We start from the raw sequence: 21,228 nt of genomic DNA on the forward strand, positions 1-21,228 counted from the left end.
AGTGGCTCTGCTATTGCTTCCCAGCATAACCACGATGGACTCTCCTCATTTCTGCCTAATTACTTGTATTTACACCATACAATTTTCTCTTGCTCGGGGTGGGCCCGAGGGTGGGGTTTTTATTACAGGGCTGGCAGTCCCGTCCCTGCTGGCTGCAGCGGGTGATGCTGCAGCACAGGAGCTGCACAGGTGCTGAGGGAGGAGCTCAGGGCTGTGGTTTCATGGCACGTTGCGCCACTGCATCTGAAATAACTGAGCTGGGCATGTGTCTCACTGCACAGCTCCTTTGTGGGTTGACTCATGGTCTGCACAGCTGTATGAAGGGGGAATGAGTAGCTGGTGCAACAAGGACTGTTTATTTTCTCTTCTTAAACATATGGTAACAGGTGGAGATTTCTCACTGTAAGAGCTGAAGGCAGGCTGTGCCTTGCTGTGATTTCCTACCTCCATGGAGAGACTTGCCATGGAAGGCAAACCTCTTTGCCTGCCTTGAAGCACAAATTGCTTTCTGGAGGTGCCTTGATCCCTCTCTGTTGACAGAACTCAGTGCAGTCCCTCTCATAACTTGGAATACATCCAGGTGTTCAAGTTGATGTCAGGTGAAAGTCAACCAAAATGCTGGTCTTGGTGCTGAACAATATCAATATTAATGAGCCTTTTGCCCATCTTATTCTTTATTCACAGAGGGACCACCTGGTTAAATCAGTCAGGAGAGGGTGAGTGCTCAGGGAGGGATGTGTCCTCCACCTGCCCATGGCTAGCTGGTAACCCCAGAGCCCCATTCTGCTATGGCTGCTGGTGCATCCGTGCAGACCAGGGACAGTGCCTTGCCCAGATGGCTCCCACCTCGCTCTGTGACACTGAAGGTGGACAGCAGTGGGTGGCAGTGATGTGCTCTGCCTGGACATGGACTTTTCTGCCTCCCCCCACGGCTTGCCCAGCTCTAAGTGAAATCTGACTTGCAAAGCTCCAGGGGCGAGAGAAGGCCCCAGGGGTGCGCTGTAGGGACACTGTGCCTGAAGGGAGTGTCAGCTGGCTTTCAGGTTCTTGTCCTCTTTTGCTCCCTCAAACCTAGACCTGTTTCTTCCCTACATCATCTAGAATCTAATTATGCTGCTGAGGACACGGATTTTGGTCTTTGCATGCTTCCCTCTCTGCCGGAGGGAGACTTCCAGCAATGCCAATAATAATAATAATAATGCAGGGACAGCTTTCCCTTCTGCATCCAAGGGAATGTTCTCCCGTGAGTGCAGTGGGAACAGCACTGGGTCCTGTGGCTGTGTGTGGGAAAGAGGAAGGCGCAGTGGCAGAATAAATAACTAAAGCTGTGAAGGAGAAAGGTCCATCTGTTCACAGAGGACCAGGAAAAGGCCAAACATCTGCAATGTCCCCCCAGTTCATCAGGCATCTGCTCTCTGCTTCCCAGTCTAAAAACCTTCCCACTTGTGGGGAGAGTGGAGCCAGCAGCTTATCTAACACAGGATGGAGACAGCAGAGCTGGGCTGGGATGTGGTACAGCCAGCTGTCTCCTTCTGCAAAGAAGTGTTTTCTTCCAAACTCTAGGAGAGAGCTCTTGTCCTTTGCTCCTTTTCTGAAAAATCTTGCCAATTTTTTTTTTTTCTTTCAAGAGGAGTGGGTCTTCCAAAGGAGCAAAAATGGTATTTTGTTTATGTTTATTCTAACGGCCATTGTTAGATGCAGACTTCTGATTATGCAGAAAACCTGCCCCTTTCCCTGTCTCATCTCCTCCAGCACATTCTCTACGTTGATTTTCCTTAGGTGTTTTGAAAGATTGTAATAAAGCAAGAGTGTCTGACTAATGTGCTGTGCAAGGAGATCAGTCTTAGGCATCAGAGCCAGGACTGACTGAAAAACATCATCTAAAGCATAATCTTGAGAAGCCTGTGTTCACTGGAGTTGAATTTGTTTGCAAAATCATGTTGGCTTCTTGGAGGGTCATTTACAGAGCAAAGGAGAAAAGTTTAAGGAGCACTCAAATATCCCAGCATTTTTTAGAACTAGCTCCTTAGATATTAATTTCAAAATTTCTCTACTTTTCTTTTTATTTTGTATTGTATTTCACATTATTTGAAATGAAAGATTGGATTAATTATAGGACAGTGAAGAAGATACTGCAGATATTATTGGACTTAATATTTTAAAAAAATCAATCCTGAACTCAATAGCAGCATGAGCCAGTGGGTTTCATGGGATTTTATGTATTGGAGCAACAGGATTGTTAAATGAGTTTTCAGTCTGTTGTTTTTGAGCAGTCTTTGAGCATCTGTATTTAGGATAATACTTTCTTAGGGATTCAGAAGGGGGTTTTTGAGTCCTATCCATGCTCATTTTGGGGAAAATGGGAAGAAATTATTTTCCTCTTAAATAACATCTCTGAAAGTCCTAGGGGATGTTTGTGTCTTTCAGAGAGTGATTCAAAATAGAAGAGAAAAACTTTCAAGGGCTGCAGACCCATCTACTTCCCATGGCAGAGAGCTTGAAAGTGTTGTGCTGGCAGTGCTGCCCAGCTGGTGCCTGTGCCTGGTCTGGGCTGAGCCTAGGGCTTTAAACCTGGGCATAGGTGGCCCAGAAGGCTGAGGGTCACAGGGCTTTGGCTCAGCACCTTCCTGAGTGGTTTGGATCCTGCTCCTTGGCATTTAGGGGTGGTGCTGAGGGCCTCTGGCCTGAGCACAGTGTGATGCTGCATGGAGATCTGGAGGGTCAAGCAGGGAGCTGATATTTCATTCCAAAAGCAACAGTTCCTATGTATGTGAGATATCACACTTTTATTAATCTGAAACCTTCCATCCCAGATGCTGCACACACAAGAGCCAACAGCAAACAGCTCTACTTGCAGCATCAATCTTCGTAAGAAGAAATAAAAACATAACAAAGTGGCCCAAATTGCAGGCAGCTGCCTTCCCTGGAGGCAAATCCAGTGCTAATGGCAAATGCTCTTTTTCCACCATTAGGAGGTGCTTTCAGAGCTTGCTGTTCTGCTGCCTGCAGCCTGTGCTGTTCTGGATTGTTTTTTTTTCTCCTTTCTGGTCCCACATCCCATGAAATTCTCAAGGAGAACTCCTCTCTGCTCCCACCTCCCATCTCTGTGCTAAGCTGGATGGCTTCACAGCCAGTATTTGCTGCTTTGTCTTCCCATCAGCGCTTCTGGAAAATAAAAACGAGCAAGTTGTATTCTAGAAATTAGGTACATCAGCCCCCATGTGAAAATCCAGAGTTAGGAGAGGTGGATTCATGTGCACTTGCACCTGGCCCATCACATGGCTCTTGTCACTGAGAAGAGCCTGTGATCTTCCCAGCAGTTCTTTACATGAAGCTATGAGGTCCCAGCAGTTCTTTACATGAAGCTATGAGGTCCCTATAGGAAGAGGAAGATGCAAAGAGTGTGTCTGCCTGCCAGCAGCAGGGCTGCAGGAGATGGGCTGGCCTGGATTCTGGGCTCCAGTTCCAGCCCTCTGTGTGTCTTCTGCAGCAGGGAATCCCTGCTTTTGGACAGCTCTTGATGCTGTCTTTATAGGGATCAAGAAGAGCTGGCATAGTTTAGCACATGAGGGAGGTGAATTGGATGGGATCCATTGCAAGGTTAGACACAGGCTGTTAATTAGTGCAAGTTTTGTGGTTGCCTGTGGTAGGTTTGAGATGTGACTTGGATCTGTGGAGCTGCTTGTTGGTGCCTTCAGGCTTTGTGGCACATCACCTTTTGCTGTGGAATCTGAGCATCCCTAAGCCATCTGCCAATGTTACTGAGCTGTGTAGCCATTTCCTGAAGCAGTGAGTGGTGAAGCTGAGCATTTAATGGTCAAATAATGTGTTGTGTCCTGTGCCACAAAACTGATGGGCAGAGCTAAGAGTATTGTGGAGTTCCTCCTGATCATCCATATCATGATGTGGGGAAATGCTGCTGAGTTAAAATTTTCCCATTCTCTCTCCTAGGGGACTTTCTTCCTCCCCCACCCCCTCCTGTGGATGACCTTGGGAACATCACATCCTCACAAGGTGCCTTTCCCCCCCCACCCCCTCTGGATGATGTTACTTACAATGTGCAGGTAAGAAGATAAGAATTTTGTCATTTGCGCAGAACTGATCCAGAAATTGTGGAAATGAATGAATGATAATACTATGAGGGGGCAAAGTTCTGGTTAAAAATCATGGGTCAGGAATAACGAAGTCAGCTTTAGCAAGCTGTGTTTCCCAAGCAGGGAGAATTTCCATTCAAAACTTGCTGGGCTATTAAAGGATTTTTCCCATCCGGCTTGAATTAGAGGACTAATTGCCTGGTGTTGTTGTGATGGCGGATGGGAGTGGAACCTTTCCAGAATGAATTGTTTTCTGGAATGGCCATCTCCTTCCATGGACTGTGGAGAGACTTCAGGGCAGTAATCTGATCCTGAAAGTGCTTTGTTTAGATGCCTAAAATTAAGTGAAGCAAATAAGCCCTGGCCCAGGCTCCTGTGATGTAACTGAGACCCTTTTCACCCTCTTTTTGCTGGCTTGGATCTTCTAGATTGGCCACCTGGATGAAAATGCGACTTCTCAGATGCATCAGGGGATCATGGCATGTCCATAGTGAATATGGACAGACCTCAAACACCTTTGCAAGATATGAACGCTTTTGTGCCAGTATTGCAGGTTTGCCTGGAGTGCCAGGTTTATGTTTGCTCAGGCACATTCTGGAGAAATGCATTTAGACTCCAGGACAAGGCAGACAAAGTGATCAAGGAGTGAGGAGCTGATCTTCCCAGTGGAGACCAGAAGAGTTTGTCTTGTTAGCTGAGCAAAAGGAAGGCTGAGGATGGTCTGGTTGCAAATTTGAAATACACTTGGGGAATAAGCCTGTATTTCAGCTCTGTGTGGGTGTTGGTGCAGGAGCAGAAGAGGCTGAGCTTGCCAAAACTACCTTCGTGCTGGTGTTTAGAAATTTTCTATGCTCTGGGGCTCCAAATATCTGGAAGAGCCTTCTGTAAGAAGTCATGAGAACAAGATTGCATGGTCTAGGTTTGAGGCTCTTGAGAGTTGTGTAACCACATATCCACAGACGTGGGGCTGCTCTTGATGGCCCTGGAATATTATGCCAATCCTGTGTCCCTTGGTGGGTTTGAACATGAGAGTAGGCCAGCAGGCAGGCATTAAACAGAATTCAAAGGACCTGACTTAGTTTCTGACCCTCTCATCAGCTCTAGACTCACTTTGTCTGCCTTGTGCCTTGGGAAAAACAAAATATTCCCCTCCCTCATGGGATTACTGGGATCTCTTGCCCATGGCAAGGTGTTCAGATGCTATGGCAAAGCCTCAGGCTTTCCTGCAATGGGCTCAGTGTTGGAAGCAGCCTTTGAGCAGGAAGGGGTTAATGGGGATTGTGTTCTCCTTTGCCAGGAAAGGCTGCAGCAGTCATGGACATTGCCAAGTGCAGAGCATGGCTATTCCCAGCCTTGGGGGAATGAAGTAATTCCCCAGCAAGTGTTGTTCTGCCTTTTATCTCTCTGAGAAGAGTGGCCCCCGTGGGAGCAGCAGAGCGCCCTGGGAAGCCCTGGAGCAGCAGGCTCCTGGCAGAGGCAGGGCACTGCCTGCATGGTGCCTGCACAGGAGCCTGGGCAGCAGGAAGGGGTCGTGGTGCCCCACAGGATTCCCTAGGGGCGGGCTTCCCCCTTCCCAGGTCACCCAAGGAGAGGGACTGGTGTGTTTATTGAAAGGAACTCCCTCCTGTCATGGCTCCAAAAGTGTCCCTGAGCCACTTGAGGCTGTCACAGGGATGTGCCCCTTGGTAGAACCACTCAGCAGCACAGCTCTTCCCTCTGAACTCATGGAATTGCTATTTGTCACACCCTTTCTCTTTGGCTTTGGGAAACTGGAGCTTTTGGGACTGGAGCGGTGTTCAGTGTGGGGTTTTAGCAAGAGCTTGGCTAGAGCAGTATTCCTTTGCCTGGTGTCCTGCTCGGAAAAAGGTGAGCCTAGCAGTTGTACCTGAGCAGGCCTGCCTGTCACCATCCCAAATGTACTCCTAGGCAGCAAACAGGGCTCCCTGCCTTTCCCTGTCTTTGATCTGTGATCAGAGAGGTCACCTATTCCTCTCCCTTTTCCCTTCCATTTTCTGTAGGAGATCAGGAGCAGGCAAAAGTCAGGGCTAAAGTCAGGAGCCAGCAGGGTTTTGTGTTGCAAGATCAGCTCCTTATCTTTCAGGAGCAGCAAAAGTCATGCTGAAACAAGATGTAAAGCCCAAGAGAGGAGGAAAAGGGCAGGTGGTGCTGGAGAAAGCTGCCCAATGCCTTTGTGCATCAAACAGTCATTTTCTCAACTCTGGACAGGCGTTCTTGTGCTAAAGGACCAGAATTAATTGTGACTGTGTTCCTTCTGCTGTGAGGACATGGTTGTCTGGAATCAGGGATCTCATGACCATGTGTTGTATTGGGCTCCAAGAGGCTGATTTTGCTCTCCAATGCCAGACCATTTAATTTCATGCCTCAGCTTCCCCATTGCTAAATGTAAGCACTGGAACAGCAGACCCAGTTCCTGAGCATTGCCCAGACCTGAGGCTGCTGTCTGGGTGCTCTGGCCCCTGTGGACCTGGTGAGAGCCCTCCAGATTTACTCCAGAGTTTGAAATTCCTCTGTTCCATCAAATCAGCCATTTTACATCAGAAATTTCTCTCTGGATAGTGCAGTGCTGATGACAGCTTATGAAGTATGTGTGCTGTGGGGCTCCAGGTAAAGCTTTTTATACTAGGTGTTAAGGTGATGAGGACAGCAGGATAAATGTTTAGTTTATTATCAGTTTGTGTGTTACTGTTACCAGAGGGCTGAAAGCTGCACAGCTTATTACAGTTCAAGCTGCAGCTTAAGAGCAGCAGTTAAAATAATACCCAGTTTTTCATAGACCTGTTTATCTCTGGATCTCTATTTGGACAGTGGAACTGGCCACTTAGGATCAGATCCAAAAAGGTACTTTAGTATCTGACTTATGCTCTGATGGAAATTAGAGGAGGGCTGGATCATAAAATACCTTTGTGATAGATCTGGCATTTTCTTGCAATTTCTGTTTTCCCATCTAGATCCGTCATATTCGGATTCACAGCAGGGGTGTGGGGAGGAAAGGGGAAGGAAATTTAAACTCTTCTCTTATTAACTGGAATGACTTTTTTTTTTTTTTTTTGGAATAAAAATAAAAGGAAAGAAAAGGCAATATTTATTTTTGAAAGAGTATGTTTGGGCTGGGGGAGAGTTGTGTTGGGAAGTTCCCCTTTGGCTGCAGCGGGGGAAGGCAAGGACTTGTTCCCAGAATGGTGGTGAGGGCGTGGTGGTGGCGTGTTTGACAAATAAGGACATGAGCAAAGAGCCTTTTGCCACGTTGGCCTGGGCTCAGTTTGAAAGAGAAAGAAAAAAAAAATTTTGGACGGGAAGAAAAATGAAATCACTGTTTGTCAAAGGGAAATAGATAGATCTGGGAGGGAGGGAGGCAGATTTTTATTATGTTTTTGCCTTCTAGTTTCTAAACAGGCATCTGCCCAGGCCAGGGAAAGCCAAAGTGAGAAATTCTCATCTGCTGCCTCTCAAGCACCCTGTTTGCTCTCAGAGAGGGACCCTCACTCGTGGCTCTGGCAATTCCTTCCTTCCTTGCCAGGCAGGGCTGCCCAGCTGTGTGGAAAGCCTGTCCCTGTCCCAGGCCCTGTCCTCATGAAGGCTGTCTCAGGAGTCATGGGTGCTATGGCTTTGAAATGACTGGTTCTTTTAAAGGGGAGAGTCAGAGCTCAGCATTTCATGTTGGGGCAGGATCTGGGTGGCTCAAAGCAGATGTGACCCTCAGCTGCCAGCTTGCCAAGGGCCACCTTGGGAGAACATCCATTTAGAGATCTCTATTAATTACCTGCACGTGCTGCATCTGCAGATGGGTCTGGTTTTCTTTTGGGATCTGAGATGCTGCCACAGCATGGGAAGAAGAGGATTGTGTTGAGCTGGGATGGCGCCTCTTTCCCAGCAACCCCCAGCTGTTATCAGTGTGGTTTTTATTGACAGGCCACAAAACACTTGACAAAAGAAATACCACTCTCTTCCTGATAAGGAAGCTGGAGCAGGGAAAGTGCTTTGCCTAGGTCATCAGGCTGACCAGTAGCAGGCTAAAAATAAGACTGAGATCTCCTGTGTCCCAGAGCAATTCTGCCTGTTACATCCCAGAACCTCATTACTGTAATAACTGCAGATTAATGACTAAACACCCTCAGTGCCTGAACATATGAACAATTTGAGATGTATCAAAGCAGATGTGAAGAAGTGGCTTTAGGTTGGGGGTTAAAGTGAAGAAAAAATAGGACTTTGAACAGTTGCTTGAAGTGCAATATAAAGAATTTTAATATACCAGTTCTTGTTAAAACCATCTATGTTTGGAGGGGCTGCAGGGCTGCAGCTACATGGGCAGGGAACTATGCCCACATTCAGACCTACTGAACTCTCCAGTGGTATCGTCCTGTTGAGATGTGCAGAAAATCAGCCAAAGAGCTCAAATTCCTCTGGCCAAGGAGTTTTGGAGGGGGAGAAGCTGCAGCGCGTTTTGGAGGCGTGTGCGCCTTCCTCCGCGAGGCTGTTGGGAGGAGACTGTCGAGACTGTCTCACTGCTCCTCAGAGCTGGGAGAGGGTGGGAATGTGTTGATAGGTGTGAGAAGCGAGAGCCTCGTCCTTGCTGGGGAGAGGCTGCCAGGTGTTTCGCGTCTGACTCCGCTCCCCGTGAGTGGTGGCGGCGCTGCCTCTGTGGGCTCTGACTCACTGGCTGAAGGAACAGCCAGGACACAGGAACTGGTTTTGGTTTTTTGGGGTTTTTTTTGGTTTTTTTAAAAGTTTATTTCTGAATTTTGGGTGCCCATCTTGGCAAATAGCTGGGGAGGAAAGAGCATGAATTTTGGCATTGGGGGTTGCTGCCTTAAATAGCTCATCTGTTCAGTGGCTGGGCTCTGCCTGCTGGTGCTGGGCTTGCTTTAAATCACCTGCCTTTAAATGTGTGGAGAAGCTGAAAAGGCCAAAGAGAGCAGAACATGTGTTCAGCCTCCCTCTAGTGCTAGATTTTGTTAATCATCAGGATTAGTGGCCTGGTTGTAGGTGCTTGCTGGCAAGGAATGTTGGTACCACAGGGCAGCTCTCGCTGCTGGTGGGGCTGCCTGACTCCAGGAGGGATTAGTAACTCCCAGAAACTCTGTAAATAAAGCCACAGTCTGTGTGCATTGCTTGCCATTCAAGCTTCTGCAGATTTCTGTGACTTCTAACCTGATTTATTAAAATCCATGCGATAATCATCTGCCTTTTATCTAAATTGAAGCTGTGTCCAACAGGATAAATAAATTACCTGGTAATGTTAACCCTTTTACTCAAACCTTGGCTTTGCAGGAATGCTTTTTATCTGTTTCTTTCCTGCCTTCCTCATGTGTTTAAGAAACAGGAATGTGCTGTGCTCTAAGTTATATTTAAACAAATAACATGTATGTTCTCTGAATATTTAAATGCTCACTGGGTCTCTACAAGTCAATATATGTTTGCCCTACAATAGGGGGATTTAGGTTCTAGGGTGAGAAAAATCAGTAATTTAACATCTGTATATGTTGATGAATATTGGGATGCATGAGAAATAAAATGCATGCATTTCTTATAAATGTGTATATATATATTTACACTCTATAGATATATGTATGAGAAATGATCCAGGATCACAAGAGAAAAGGAACACTGAGCACTTCTTTCAGGCAGCTCTTGATGCATCCCATCTTATACACGTTTATTTTACAGTGCCAAACCACATTCTATTTTAAATCTTTAATGAACCTCTGTTCCCATCCATGTAACTTTCCAATTCTTACTCTCTTCAGAACAGACAAAGATGCTTATTATAAACCACAAATTTTACTGAAAGGATAAACTGGAAAAGTTTTAATTGTGCAGTCTGAGCCTGCCATTCATCTCCCTGCCTGGCTATTAATATCTTGGCAACGTTATAATGCAGCACAGCCTTTAATAGCTGAACCTCTCGGCAAGGACTACAAAGTAAGCAAGGACCCAAACAGTTAACTGTGCTCATTATTTTCATCATGCTTATTACTGTGTTATTTAATGTATTTGTTATGTTATTGTTTAATACAGTCACCCAGCACACAGGATGTGCCAGGACCTGCACACTTGTGCCTTCTTTTGCAGGGGAACTCTGTGGCTGAGGCTGGGAGATGCTTTCAGAGATGAGACAGGGCAGCTTTTGGTAATCTGCCATACAGCAGGTGATGAGGTGAAGGAACAGAAGAAAGCAAAAGCCTGGTACAGAGCACGTGTAAATATGGGTATGGGACCTACTAACAAGTTGTGAGAGGAAACAGAAAGGTCAGAAATGTTGCTGCACACATGTGCCAGCTTGGGTCCAGACAGAAGCCTGGGCTCCCCCAGTGCTGTTCCCAAGACTATAAACCCTGGTGGGCATCTCCTTGGTCCTGTGGACATCTCTGTGAGACACTGGCACACTGAAAATGATGGACTCAGCTGCAGCAGGCACCTGCAGAGAGTTTAATCTGTAACCTGGATTACACCCATGGGTAATAGAGACATGAATGTGGAAAGTAAAAGTGGAGACATGGAGAGCATGCAGAAAAGCAGGCAATTTTATTCTGGCAGAGTTTGGCTGGTGACAGACCAAAAGCAAGCAAATACATAATTGTATCTAAGGTAGAATTATTTAAGCAGAGGGAAAATAAAAAGATAATGAAGATGTGGGGATTCTCCTATCAAAGCAGATGAGCTGTGTGATGTGACAGAGTGAGATAACATGACCAATGCAGAAGAATTTTTCATTCTTCCCATATCTGAGTGTTATTCAAGTCTGCTGTTGAGTTACCAGGTCCTAGGAAAAAATCTCTTGCAAGATGGGTTGCTCTTGTCCCCGATCCTGGGTAGCCTGTGTTGCATTCAGGAACTATAATGCAGCAGCAAGACTAAAACAGACTGTCAGTAACAAGAAAGAATGCTAAAAACTGCAGCTGATAAATTATTATGCCTCTTTTTTGAAGCTGGCTGGGATTGGAAAAGGTGGCTTAGAAAGTCAGTCTTTCCATGCATCTTGGGCATAGTGGTAGTCTGGAATGAGACAGAGCAGAGTCAGATTCCCACCTTGGGTCTGGTGCTTTAAGTACTTTGATGCTGTGCAGTGTAGAAAGGAGCTTTGGCCAAACAAGATAAAAGGAAATAGAACTCTAGTGCTTGAGGAATCCAGTTGTGGCCTATTGGGTTTAGAGCCCTGGAGTTTTTCAAAGAGTAGGGCAAACTTCATCCTATTTTTGATGAAAGTTTTATCTGGCAGCAATGAGATGTGGTTATGGAGAAGTTGTGAGAGCATCTAATTTCCAAGAATGGAAGTGGCTGAAATGCAGGTTCCTGTCTCTGTTTTTCAGTTTCCATCACTGGTGAAAAACAGCTTCAGCTGCCATGAAGGGTGGTTTTGTTGTTAGAAAATGTTGCCTCTGTGAGGAGTGTGTGGCACAGTGACTGAGCAAGCTGGAAGATGGTAGAAATACCAGGGACAAATGTTGCAGCCAGAGCTGAAGGAATTTGTTCCAGACGTGATTTTAAGTGTCTGCTACCTTAAAACTCCATCTTTGAAGGACCATTCTCCACAATTGTATTTTCCAGTTTGATTTGCTGATTAAAATGCAGGATGTTGATTAGCTTTAACACACAGCAGGTAAGGAGAAGCATCTGGAAAACATCATGTGACAGCTTTAGTATTGGTTTTAATGGTGAGAGAAGTAAAATATAAATGTTTGGGAAAGCTGTTGCAACTCCCAAGTGTTGCTGAAGCCAGTAAGCAACAAAGGTGCTTTACAAACTCCTTTCATTCAGCAGTCCCGAGGCACAGCTCCTTCCCTCTCCATCTCCACATTTCTCTTTTGCCATGGAAACTGTCTCACGTCTTGTCACATTAAAGGTCTGGCCTTCCTCCTCAGCTCCTGAGTTGCTTGTCCCTTCCTCCCCCTCTCTGTGTCTCTGCAAACCCCTCCAGTTCAGCCCTGCAGTTCCCTCTCTGTGTGTTCCTGCAGGGTGCCACTGCTGAGGTCTGCAGATACCTGGGTCTCCCACGGGCAGTGGTAGGGCTGCTTCAGGGAGCAGCTGTGGTCACTTCTGAGGTGACCTTCTTAAAGACACTTAGGTAAGGAACACACTTTCAGGGCAGAAGTCTGGTTTCTGTGGTGTGTTGACCCCAGCAGAACTACAGTTACATGCTGTTTTCCTGAGGTCTAATATGTGCTTTTCTGAAGCATGAATTCTAATTGAAAGACATCACTTTACATTCATTTATCTGTATGTGGACAGTATCACACTGCGGAGCTCCCCCAGGAGGGATTTGCACAGTGGATTCCATTTTAGGGCAGCACAAATTATTGTTCAGCTTTCTATGTGATTTGGGTCCCTTTTCTTCAGCTGAGGTTCCCTCTTAGAGATGTGTAGAATGTAAGGTGTCCGAAAAAGACAGTTGTTGTTAAAAAAGAAATAAAACCCCATGGTCAGCCAGCCAAATCCAATACCTGACACACATCTGGCAGCCCTGAAGGGAATGTAGAAGTGAGCCTAATGGTTTGGAAAATGAGATTGCAAATTTCATGAAGGCAAGAATCTTCTTCAGTGAATCAGACTGTGGGGTTTGCCCAGCTGAGACATGCCTGCCCCATGAACTGCAGCCCCTGACCACCCCAAAAATGTGTAGACTGAGGCAGAGTTCAGATTTTCCTCTTCTCAGCTTGGAGACATACAGTAGATTTTTAGCATGATTCATTTCCTCAGAAGCCAAACCCAAGCCATTGACTTCCATGTAGTTTTATACATCCATTTTGCTGACATTTTGCCAGGTTCTCTGGGAATCCTTGCAAATATTTTGGCACTCACCCCTTCCTATTACAGCAAAACAAGCAAACAAATTCAGAAATATGTTATATGTTTAATTTCTGGATCTAGTTCTTACTCAGGCTGTGAAAATTGACCAGCCAGTTTTAATTTTACTTTTTTCCTCATTGGTGATTTCCTAATAGTTTCACAGCCCATGCTCAGGAATGCTTTCTCATATTCTGAGAAGCTTGGCTGTATGCTCAAACTTCATTAAAGTTGATAGAACTTAAGCACACGTGTAAAATTAAGCATATGCTTATGTTTTATACAGTCTTTTTGCAGGTGACACAAACAGCTGCATATGGGTTTCCAATATGTGATTAAATTCCAAAAGGAGTTTTTAAAAACAGTTTTAGTCAACCTTAATTTTCTGAAATTGGTAGCTTTAACAAAACCTATCTTTTTTGATTTAAATTGCCCGAGACGTGTGCCTTTTAAAAAGCTCTTTATTTAACTGTCACAATATGCAGTCTTGTGTGGGATAGAGTTTGTTCATGTAAATTTAATTTCCAGTTAAACTGGTGCAAACACAAAATGATGTCAGTAGATCTTTATGGACTGGCAGAGCTGTTTCTTTCTCGCCTCTGCCGAGGTGGGGGCCAGGCAGAGCCATTAAATTGTCAGCTGTGCCCTTCTGCCTATTGCAGATCATAAAGCTTTGCCTGGTCACCCAGGGAGACCAAAGGCATCCAGCCTTGATCCACAGACATCATGAGGTGGAGAAATCTTGGAAGTTTGTTTTAACATTTAATTTCCAGCAGTATTACACATAAATGAGTATATCTCTTATTTCTAAATGGAATTTCCCTAGCTTTGGCTTCCTGACTGCTGTGTGGTTTTTTCTGTTTTGCTAGATTGGACAGTCTTGTGATATCTGGCATTTTCATTCTGTGAAACTGTTCAGTTATTGCTATTGAGCTACTCAATCTCCTTCATAGGTGAAATCAAGTGAGTTCTCTATGTGTCTCCTTTTCAGCTGTTTTCTGCTTTTTTGGGGCATCTCAAATTCCTAAGCTACTGCCTCCCATGCTGGACACAGTATGTCAGACTCACCAAGAGTGTTGAAAGAAGTAAAATCACCTTCAGCTCTGTGCTTTCCTTGTGCCTGGTGGGAGATGGTGTTTGGTGTGGTTTTCCCCTCTGCATATAAATTCAGAGTCATGGGGCTGGGTGTGCCAGATTGCTTTGTGTGCAGGTGTGTGCAATTTGTGGCTTGTCAGACACATGCCATGCTGTCCCAGGCATCCTCCTCTTACCTCTTTTCTTATGCCAGAAAAGAAAAGATGAAGATCAGGACTTGGCTAGGATGTGAAGATGCAGGGAGTCTCTGCTCTTTCATATCACCAATGAATCTTTTAAAATGTAACATTCATGTCATATGAGTCAGTGGGAAGGTCTTCCGTTATTGCAGGGGACACCTAATGAGCTATTTGGTTTCTCCATTGATTAAACTTTGCAGCTGAGTTGGGGTAATTGGCTGCTCTTTGGTTATGGTTCCCCTTGGAGGCAGATGATGAAATATCCTCTACGTTCTCCTATTTCTCAGTTTTTTTGTAAGCAGCAATGCTCTGTGGGGAACATCAGCTCTGCTTGATGGCTAATTAGACATTAATTTCTGACGATATTGGAGCAGATTTTAAGTTGGTGGGGGAGTGGCAAAGAAAGGGGAAACTTTTAACAGTCACCATAATTGTCAATAATGAGTCCTAATGTAATTGCATTAATTAAAAGAAAAGGGATATATTCCCTGCTGCTGTAAAGTTAGTTAAAGTCAGTGAAAGTCATGCTGGGTCAAAAAAACTTCATGGCCAGCTGTTCTTGCCCTGTGGACAGACAGGTAGTGCTGTCTTGCCCAAAGTGTAAAGAAAAAAATTATATATCCCAGTTCTTATTATACATTCTGCTGATGAACAGGAGTGTTTCACAAATTCAATTTAATTCCCAAGGACAAGAAATTGTAACTCCACCCAGAGAATATTAAATTGCCTTAATGGAAAAATAAACTGGTTTTATTCTCCCCCTTCTCTCGCCACCTTCCCCATTCAGTTTTCAAATAACTTTATGTGCCTCCTTAGTTTATTAATACACTTTTCATCTTGCTGCTGATTTTGCATCTGGTTGCACTTAACACAGACAAGACTCCCAAAGCTTTTGATCAGACATGTTAAGTAAACTCTCAGGACTGTCGGGTCTGCTGCTCTGGCAGATGTTGGCTCGTGGGACTCCTTCTCTCTCTTCATCCCCTGACTGCTCCTTATCAAATCCATCCTGTTGCTTTCATGTGCTGAGGATTGTGGTGCCTTTCCCCACGTATTCTCTGGCCCACAGCATGAAGACCCTTTGGTCAGCTGAAGGGCTTTTGTTGTTTTGCTGGTTTTTGATGTAGAGGCCCAGGGAAGCACTGCACTTTTAAAAGCCCCATTTAGCCAACCTTAACATTTCCAGGACTTCCTTCCATGAGCAAAACAAAACGGTGAGGAACCCCCAAAAGCTGGGTGTAGGTTTAAATGCCCAAGGTGGAGGTGCCAGCCTGTGATGCAGCAGGGAGCTGGGTAGCACCATCCTGAGGCTGAGGGGACTGGACAGCACGGGGCCTCTGTGTTGGCATCTCCAGTTTCAAGGCACATACAAGCACACTCCTGGGCTGCAAGGAGGATTTGTTGTGTGCTGTTTGCTGCATCTTTTTTATTCCTGTTGTATAATTGCCTTCTGTTGTCCTCAGGGGTGGCAGAGGGACAGGGAATATTGCAAATCTTCTCGTAGTCTGTTGTTCATGTCCCATCAAATCAATCAGTGATCTGCTGCTGGTGTTTGATCCAGGGTTTCAGCAGAGTGTACCCCAAGGCCTTGGATCCTGTTGGCTAAACTTCTGTGATGCCCTTCCCTCCTTTTTTTATCTCTGCTCATTCATCTAATATTCATGGCCAGTTCTTGAGAACTCTGGACTGACCACAGGTTGTTCATGGCAAAATCTTCCCTCTGGTGTTAGTGGCAGGAGCTGCTGGGAAGGGAGCATAATCCTGGATTGCTCTACTGCTCATCCACACTGGTGGCATGCTGCCCCCACCAATGTGCTGGTGTTGGGACTGGGGCCCTGCTCAGGATGAGCAGGGAGCAAGAGCTTATTAAACAGTGGTGGAAGATGACCACAGGCCCCACTGACCCACAGTCCATTTGCTAGCCATGGGAGTGGCTCAGACCCAGCCATGTCATGGGAAATCAGGGCCATCCTGCAACAGAATTGCAGCTGGAGCTTGAATGGCTTGGACAGGGCTTTGTTGTCTTCTGGCATGTTTTGTCAGGTCTTGGATGGCAAATACAGAGAATGAAAAGTCCTTTAAGGAGCTAGCTTGGCCCAAGGGATTAGTGTCTTCATCTGGTGGCCTGGAGGAACTTGGTTGTATCTCTGAGTTTCAGCACTTTGCTCCCACCCCTCTGCCTGCATTCTGGCATCCAATTGACAATAAACTCCTTGGGACAGGGATGTTTCCTAGGTATTGTGTGAACAGTGTCTGTCATGCTGATCTCTAGGGAGATATAAATCTTTATTATCATACAGATTCATAACTACAACAAAGTCTTTGGGTTTTTTTTAATCTATGCACCCCAGGAGGCTGAGTGCAGATGGCTGTAATTCCTGTTGTCTCTGCTAGAAGAAAGGAAGGAATGGGTTTCCAGGTGTTGGGCCAAACCCTGGCACCTAGGGCTGTGGTCAGTTATTTACCTGCAGAGACTGGAATGTACCCTCCAGCAGATGTGACTCCCAGCAGGTCAGAAGGTGGATAGAAAACACAAATGGAGACTTCATATGAATGTCTCTAAAGCCAAATCAATTACTAGTGACCAGAGAAAAATGTAAAAGGGCAGCACAGAATATTTTATATTTATTATGTGTCTTGGAGTTTTCTTCCATGCGTTTCTCCTGCTGCTTTTGAAATCTGTGTAAACTCAAAGCAACCACAGTGTCTTGCAGCAGAAATAACTCTGCAGCCTAGCAGTGTGTTGTGTGACAAAACACCTACCCCCTTTCCTTTGTTTTGAGACTGATACCTCCTAGTTTCATGCTTTCTTGTTATCTGCTTTATCTGTATTTTTCTTTTTAAAAATGTTTTTCTGATTTGTCCTTTTCATAAGCTTCTTACACCACGGTGAGTTTTTAAATCAGTTGTTAAGCTTTTGCAAGGTGTTTCCTAGCAATGCTTAACGAATAACTTTCCTTCATCTGCTTGTTTGTTTGCCCCAGCTGAAAGCCCATGCAGTTCTTTACCACACCTTGTTGCTTCAGAAATGAGTTCAGTCTGGATACCCAGTACCATTTGCGTTTTCCATGACTGGAGAAATTGAATGTGGGACTGTGGCTACCCCAGACTAATTGCTGTAGGTGTGGCTGAGCACAGCTTCCTTTACCCCACTGTGCCTTCTGCAGTTTGTTGTGGCATAGCTGCTGGTATGAGCTTTGCCAAGGCGAGATATTGGGCACATTCACTGGCCCTTTTTGGGACCATATAGGCTGGTGTTTAGTAGATGATCACCCTCACCCCGTTCAAGCCCTATTCCAGGTAGGCCTGACCTTCCTCTTTACAGTGAAATCTTCAGAAGTGGCTGGAGTCAAAGAAACATTGCTCAGTTAAATGACAGTGGCATCTGAGAGGCACCAAGTGGTGCCTTCTTTAAACTTTTGAAGTGTTTTCCTTTGGTCCTGCTAATATTCAGCAACACAAACCAGGTAAAACTATTCTGTGCCTGAAAAAATGAAAGAGCAAGGGGAAAAAATAAATCAAAACCTTACTTCCCTTTGGCTTTTATCCTTGATGTCATCAAAAGACTCAAAAGGATATTTCAGGCCTGGCTTCGGCCTGATGGAACAGCAGGGAAGTTCTTTTCTATTAGATCCTTGATACAATCACATCTGGTGAAATCACTGTGGTCACATCTGCTGAAATCTTCCATCATTTCAGATTTGTTTCAAAAGACTCAATCTTTCTGTTTTTAAAGGGCACCACTTCTTTTCCAGCCCTCCTTGGTGCCTGGAACGGAGATTAGGCATCAGTCAAGGATCTCAGCCCCCCCTTGCCCAGGATGCTGCAGTCAGCTCTTGTCTCCATGTGCCTGCGTGGGGGGACAGCCTCTTGGGACTGTTTAAATTTACATTAGGGAATTTGAAAGAAAATGTTTGCACTTGTCTGTAGGCTTAGGGGAGAACAGACACAGCAACTCTTAAGGGTCCTTCATATTCCTGATAGATGCCCTTCAGTATGCATCTTTTTTGCCACTCCAATGCCTTTTGGGGCCTCAGATGGCTTTTGTGACCTTGGAAAGAAGAATGAATAAGGGACAAGGTAGCAAGGGTGTGTGTCTGAAAAGAACCTTGCCTCTGGCAGTGATATTGTTAGAGAAAGTGAAAAGAAAAGGAAAAAAAAAAAGGAAAAACTAAACACAAGTCCTAGCCTGAAGACTGAATCAGTTCCTTTCTTCTTCCTGGTTAACATTTCTCAGTCTCTTCTTGTCAGTACAGTGGATACTATTGACATCAAACACTTTTCTGTCCCTCACCTGTCCCCAGCTAAAATAGGAAATAAGAACTGCATCCTTCTTGCTCTGTCTGCATGTCTGTCTAAGCCCAGTGCCCAAGGCCATGGAGTATAGGGAGAGGCTCACTCCTGATTATTTGCTCTTCCCACCATCTAAGTGCCTATTCCAGCCTGCAGAGTGTGGTGGATGGCTGCCATGGGTGCAGCCTGGTGGAAGCAGGCAGTGGGCACTGAGTTTATCATCTCTACCACCTCATCTGTGGCTCACTGGCTTTTACTGGGGGAAAAAACTGTAAAGTCTTTCAGGGCAGAAGTCCTTATGTATTATCTCCTTGCTCACAACTCCTGATTTGCCTGAATTCCACTTGCTCCCCTTGTGACCTTTGTCCTTCCTTTGCCACAGAAGGCTTTTCTGCTTTTCCCTGTTCTTAGACGTGTAAATGCAAAAAGTGTTGATGTGTTACAGCTCAAAGAGAGCTCCCAATCACCTCAGGCTAAAACCAATCTACCAGGAGCAGAAGGCACTGTGGGCCCCCAGCTTTGTTTCGAGTCATTAGCTGTGACCTTTCCTAATATCCATGGTGTTCATCTCCAGTCTTTCACTTGTGAGTTAGGAGGTTATCAGTGACCTGTGATAGCACAGCATGTGAAATGAGCTGATGCTACAAGAAAGGTTGTGTGTTTAGCTGCAGCTCTGCTGTCTTGGAGGTGTCTGCACAGATAAACCAGCGCTACATTTCCCACTAATGACAGCTCACCTTCCAGGGACACAGTTCAGAGGATGAGCTGGCCACAGCACTCAGGAAACATGCAAATGTGCTGAGCTCGACCCCTGTTAGACGAGACTTTTGAAGTGGATGGAGAGATGGTGGATATTGATGCTGTAAATTTGCACTATGGTGAGCAAAGTCAAATACCCAAAGTATTCAGGAGTTTGGCCATTGCCTTGTGTTGGTAGAAGATACACACTGGGGCTCTGCAGTTACTTGTAGCCTGCCACCCATGTCAGCAGGTCACTGCTGCAAAGCCACACTCCATGTTTCCCCGACACAGCAGCACCACATGGCACCAGCAGTTTGGCTGAGAGGCCAGCCTGGCAGCCCACATTGCATCTCTCATCTCAGGGGCTAATGCCTGGCCTGAGCCACAACCCTGCAGGGCAGAAAACGGGGCATGGAGAGAGAGGAAAACAGAATAAAAGAGAGATGGCTGGGCCTGGGTAGGGAAAGGAATTTGGGGCAGGAGCTAGGAAGGACATCTGGGAGCCAGATTCTTCTCTGTGAGCCCACTGCAAGGAGCTGGCTTGGTTAAACGAGAATGTTCTTGTTCCTCTGCTGAAAGCTGCAAAATACGGTAAGGGTAGGTGATCTAGGGTAGGAAGAGGTGACACCTAGGGAAATCATTGTGCTTTTCATGTCTTTTAGCTCAGTGAATAGTCTTACAACCCTTTTAGGACAGTGAAGCAAAATTTGAGACCCTTTATTGACCTCTACACTGCATATTCTTTAATGAATGTTCCTTGGAGGGGTGTGGGGGACCTGTGACACTGACTTCTGTTGGGTTGTAGGCTTAGCAAAAGTAAAGCAAATTTTCATCAGAGCAGAGTGGGTTGATGGGGCTCGGGAGTGGATTACCATCAGAGCTGCTCTGAGCTGCACGCCAGGAATTCAGGGGCAGACAAACAAGCCAAGCAGTGAAGCTCTCTGCTGTTTTTCTCTCTTTTGACTCAGAGCAGAGACTGAGCCAGGGGATAGGAGTGTAGGCGTTGCAGAAGTTCACGTGAGTGGATAGTCTCTGGCATGACTAATTTGTTGGACTGGGTTGGCTTACGTTTGCTTTTTGTTGAACTCACGTTGGCTGAGCCAAAGATAGCATCCTTTTTCTTTTTAAACCCGTTTTTCCATATTCTACTGGCTGGAAGAGGGGGCGCAAAAGCGACATGTCTGCAACAATGCCATAAATCCAGACAGAAATAGAATTAGCAGTTCCCTCTGGTTCCGGTGTTTGTATCTGCGGGGCTCTGAGCTGAACCAGCCCGGGCTCCTCGGAGCAGAGCCGCGTCTGTGCGAACCTGTTGTGCCTTGGGACCTGGCGCTTGGGTTTTGTTCCAGAACAATATCATAAAACTTTTATAGGAACGTCATGACAAAGAGCATGGGAAGAGGAATAACTTAACCCTCTCTTGCTGAAGTTGGTGTTGCAAATGCTCTGGTTTGCCCACACGGCAAATCCTTCAGTTGAATGTTGAGCACTGTAGGTAGAGAGAAAATTCAAGATTTGTGGGGATGGGGAAGAAAAAGCAATCAGAAACCTGTCTTTGTGAGGATTACAATTTCTTAAATGTCTTTAAAGTCCATTTCTGCCCCTGTAGGCCCTGGCATACATCGGTAGTGTCATTTGTTGGCACTGTTGCACTGCATTATGTTCCTGCATTTTAGAGTTGGGCTCTTAATCTACGTTGATTATGTTTTAATTGAATAAATAAATCAGAGCCCAGAATCAATAGAGATGCTTCTATGCTGTTTTATTTTATTTTTCTCGGTTTCCTAAGGACATTTAACTTTTACAACCTTATAACTTGTTCTGCAGCATTTGCTAGTCAGCTATTGCATAATTGTTCTGGGGAATGAGAATCTGGGAATAATATGGCCCAGAAATGCTAAGAAGCAGAAATGAAATTGGCTGATCTTCTCATCTGCCACCATCCCTTCTCTCCAGGGTGAGGGTACCAAGCAGGTCCTGTTGTGCGGACTCTAGTGTTGTTCCTGGGTCTGCCATTAGCTTGA

At 45.5% G+C, this 21,228-nt stretch overlaps 1 protein-coding gene across 6 annotated transcripts in view; it reads left to right on the forward strand.

Moving 5' to 3' along the window:
• LPP (LIM domain containing preferred translocation partner in lipoma) overlaps nt 1-21,228 on the forward strand; it is a 333,154-nt gene that overhangs the window by 144,011 nt on the left and 167,915 nt on the right. For all 6 annotated transcript variants that reach the window (XM_050978157.1, XM_030227018.2, XM_050978158.1 and 3 more), the window contains one exon: nt 3,952-4,064. In XM_050978157.1, coding sequence (XP_050834114.1) covers nt 3,952-4,064 — 113 coding nt within the window. The remainder of the gene's footprint in view (nt 1-3,951; nt 4,065-21,228) is intronic.

The sequence above is a fragment of the Serinus canaria genome, chromosome 9, assembly GCF_022539315.1.
Source record: "Serinus canaria isolate serCan28SL12 chromosome 9, serCan2020, whole genome shotgun sequence".
Classification (NCBI taxonomy): Eukaryota; Metazoa; Chordata; class Aves; order Passeriformes; family Fringillidae; genus Serinus; species Serinus canaria.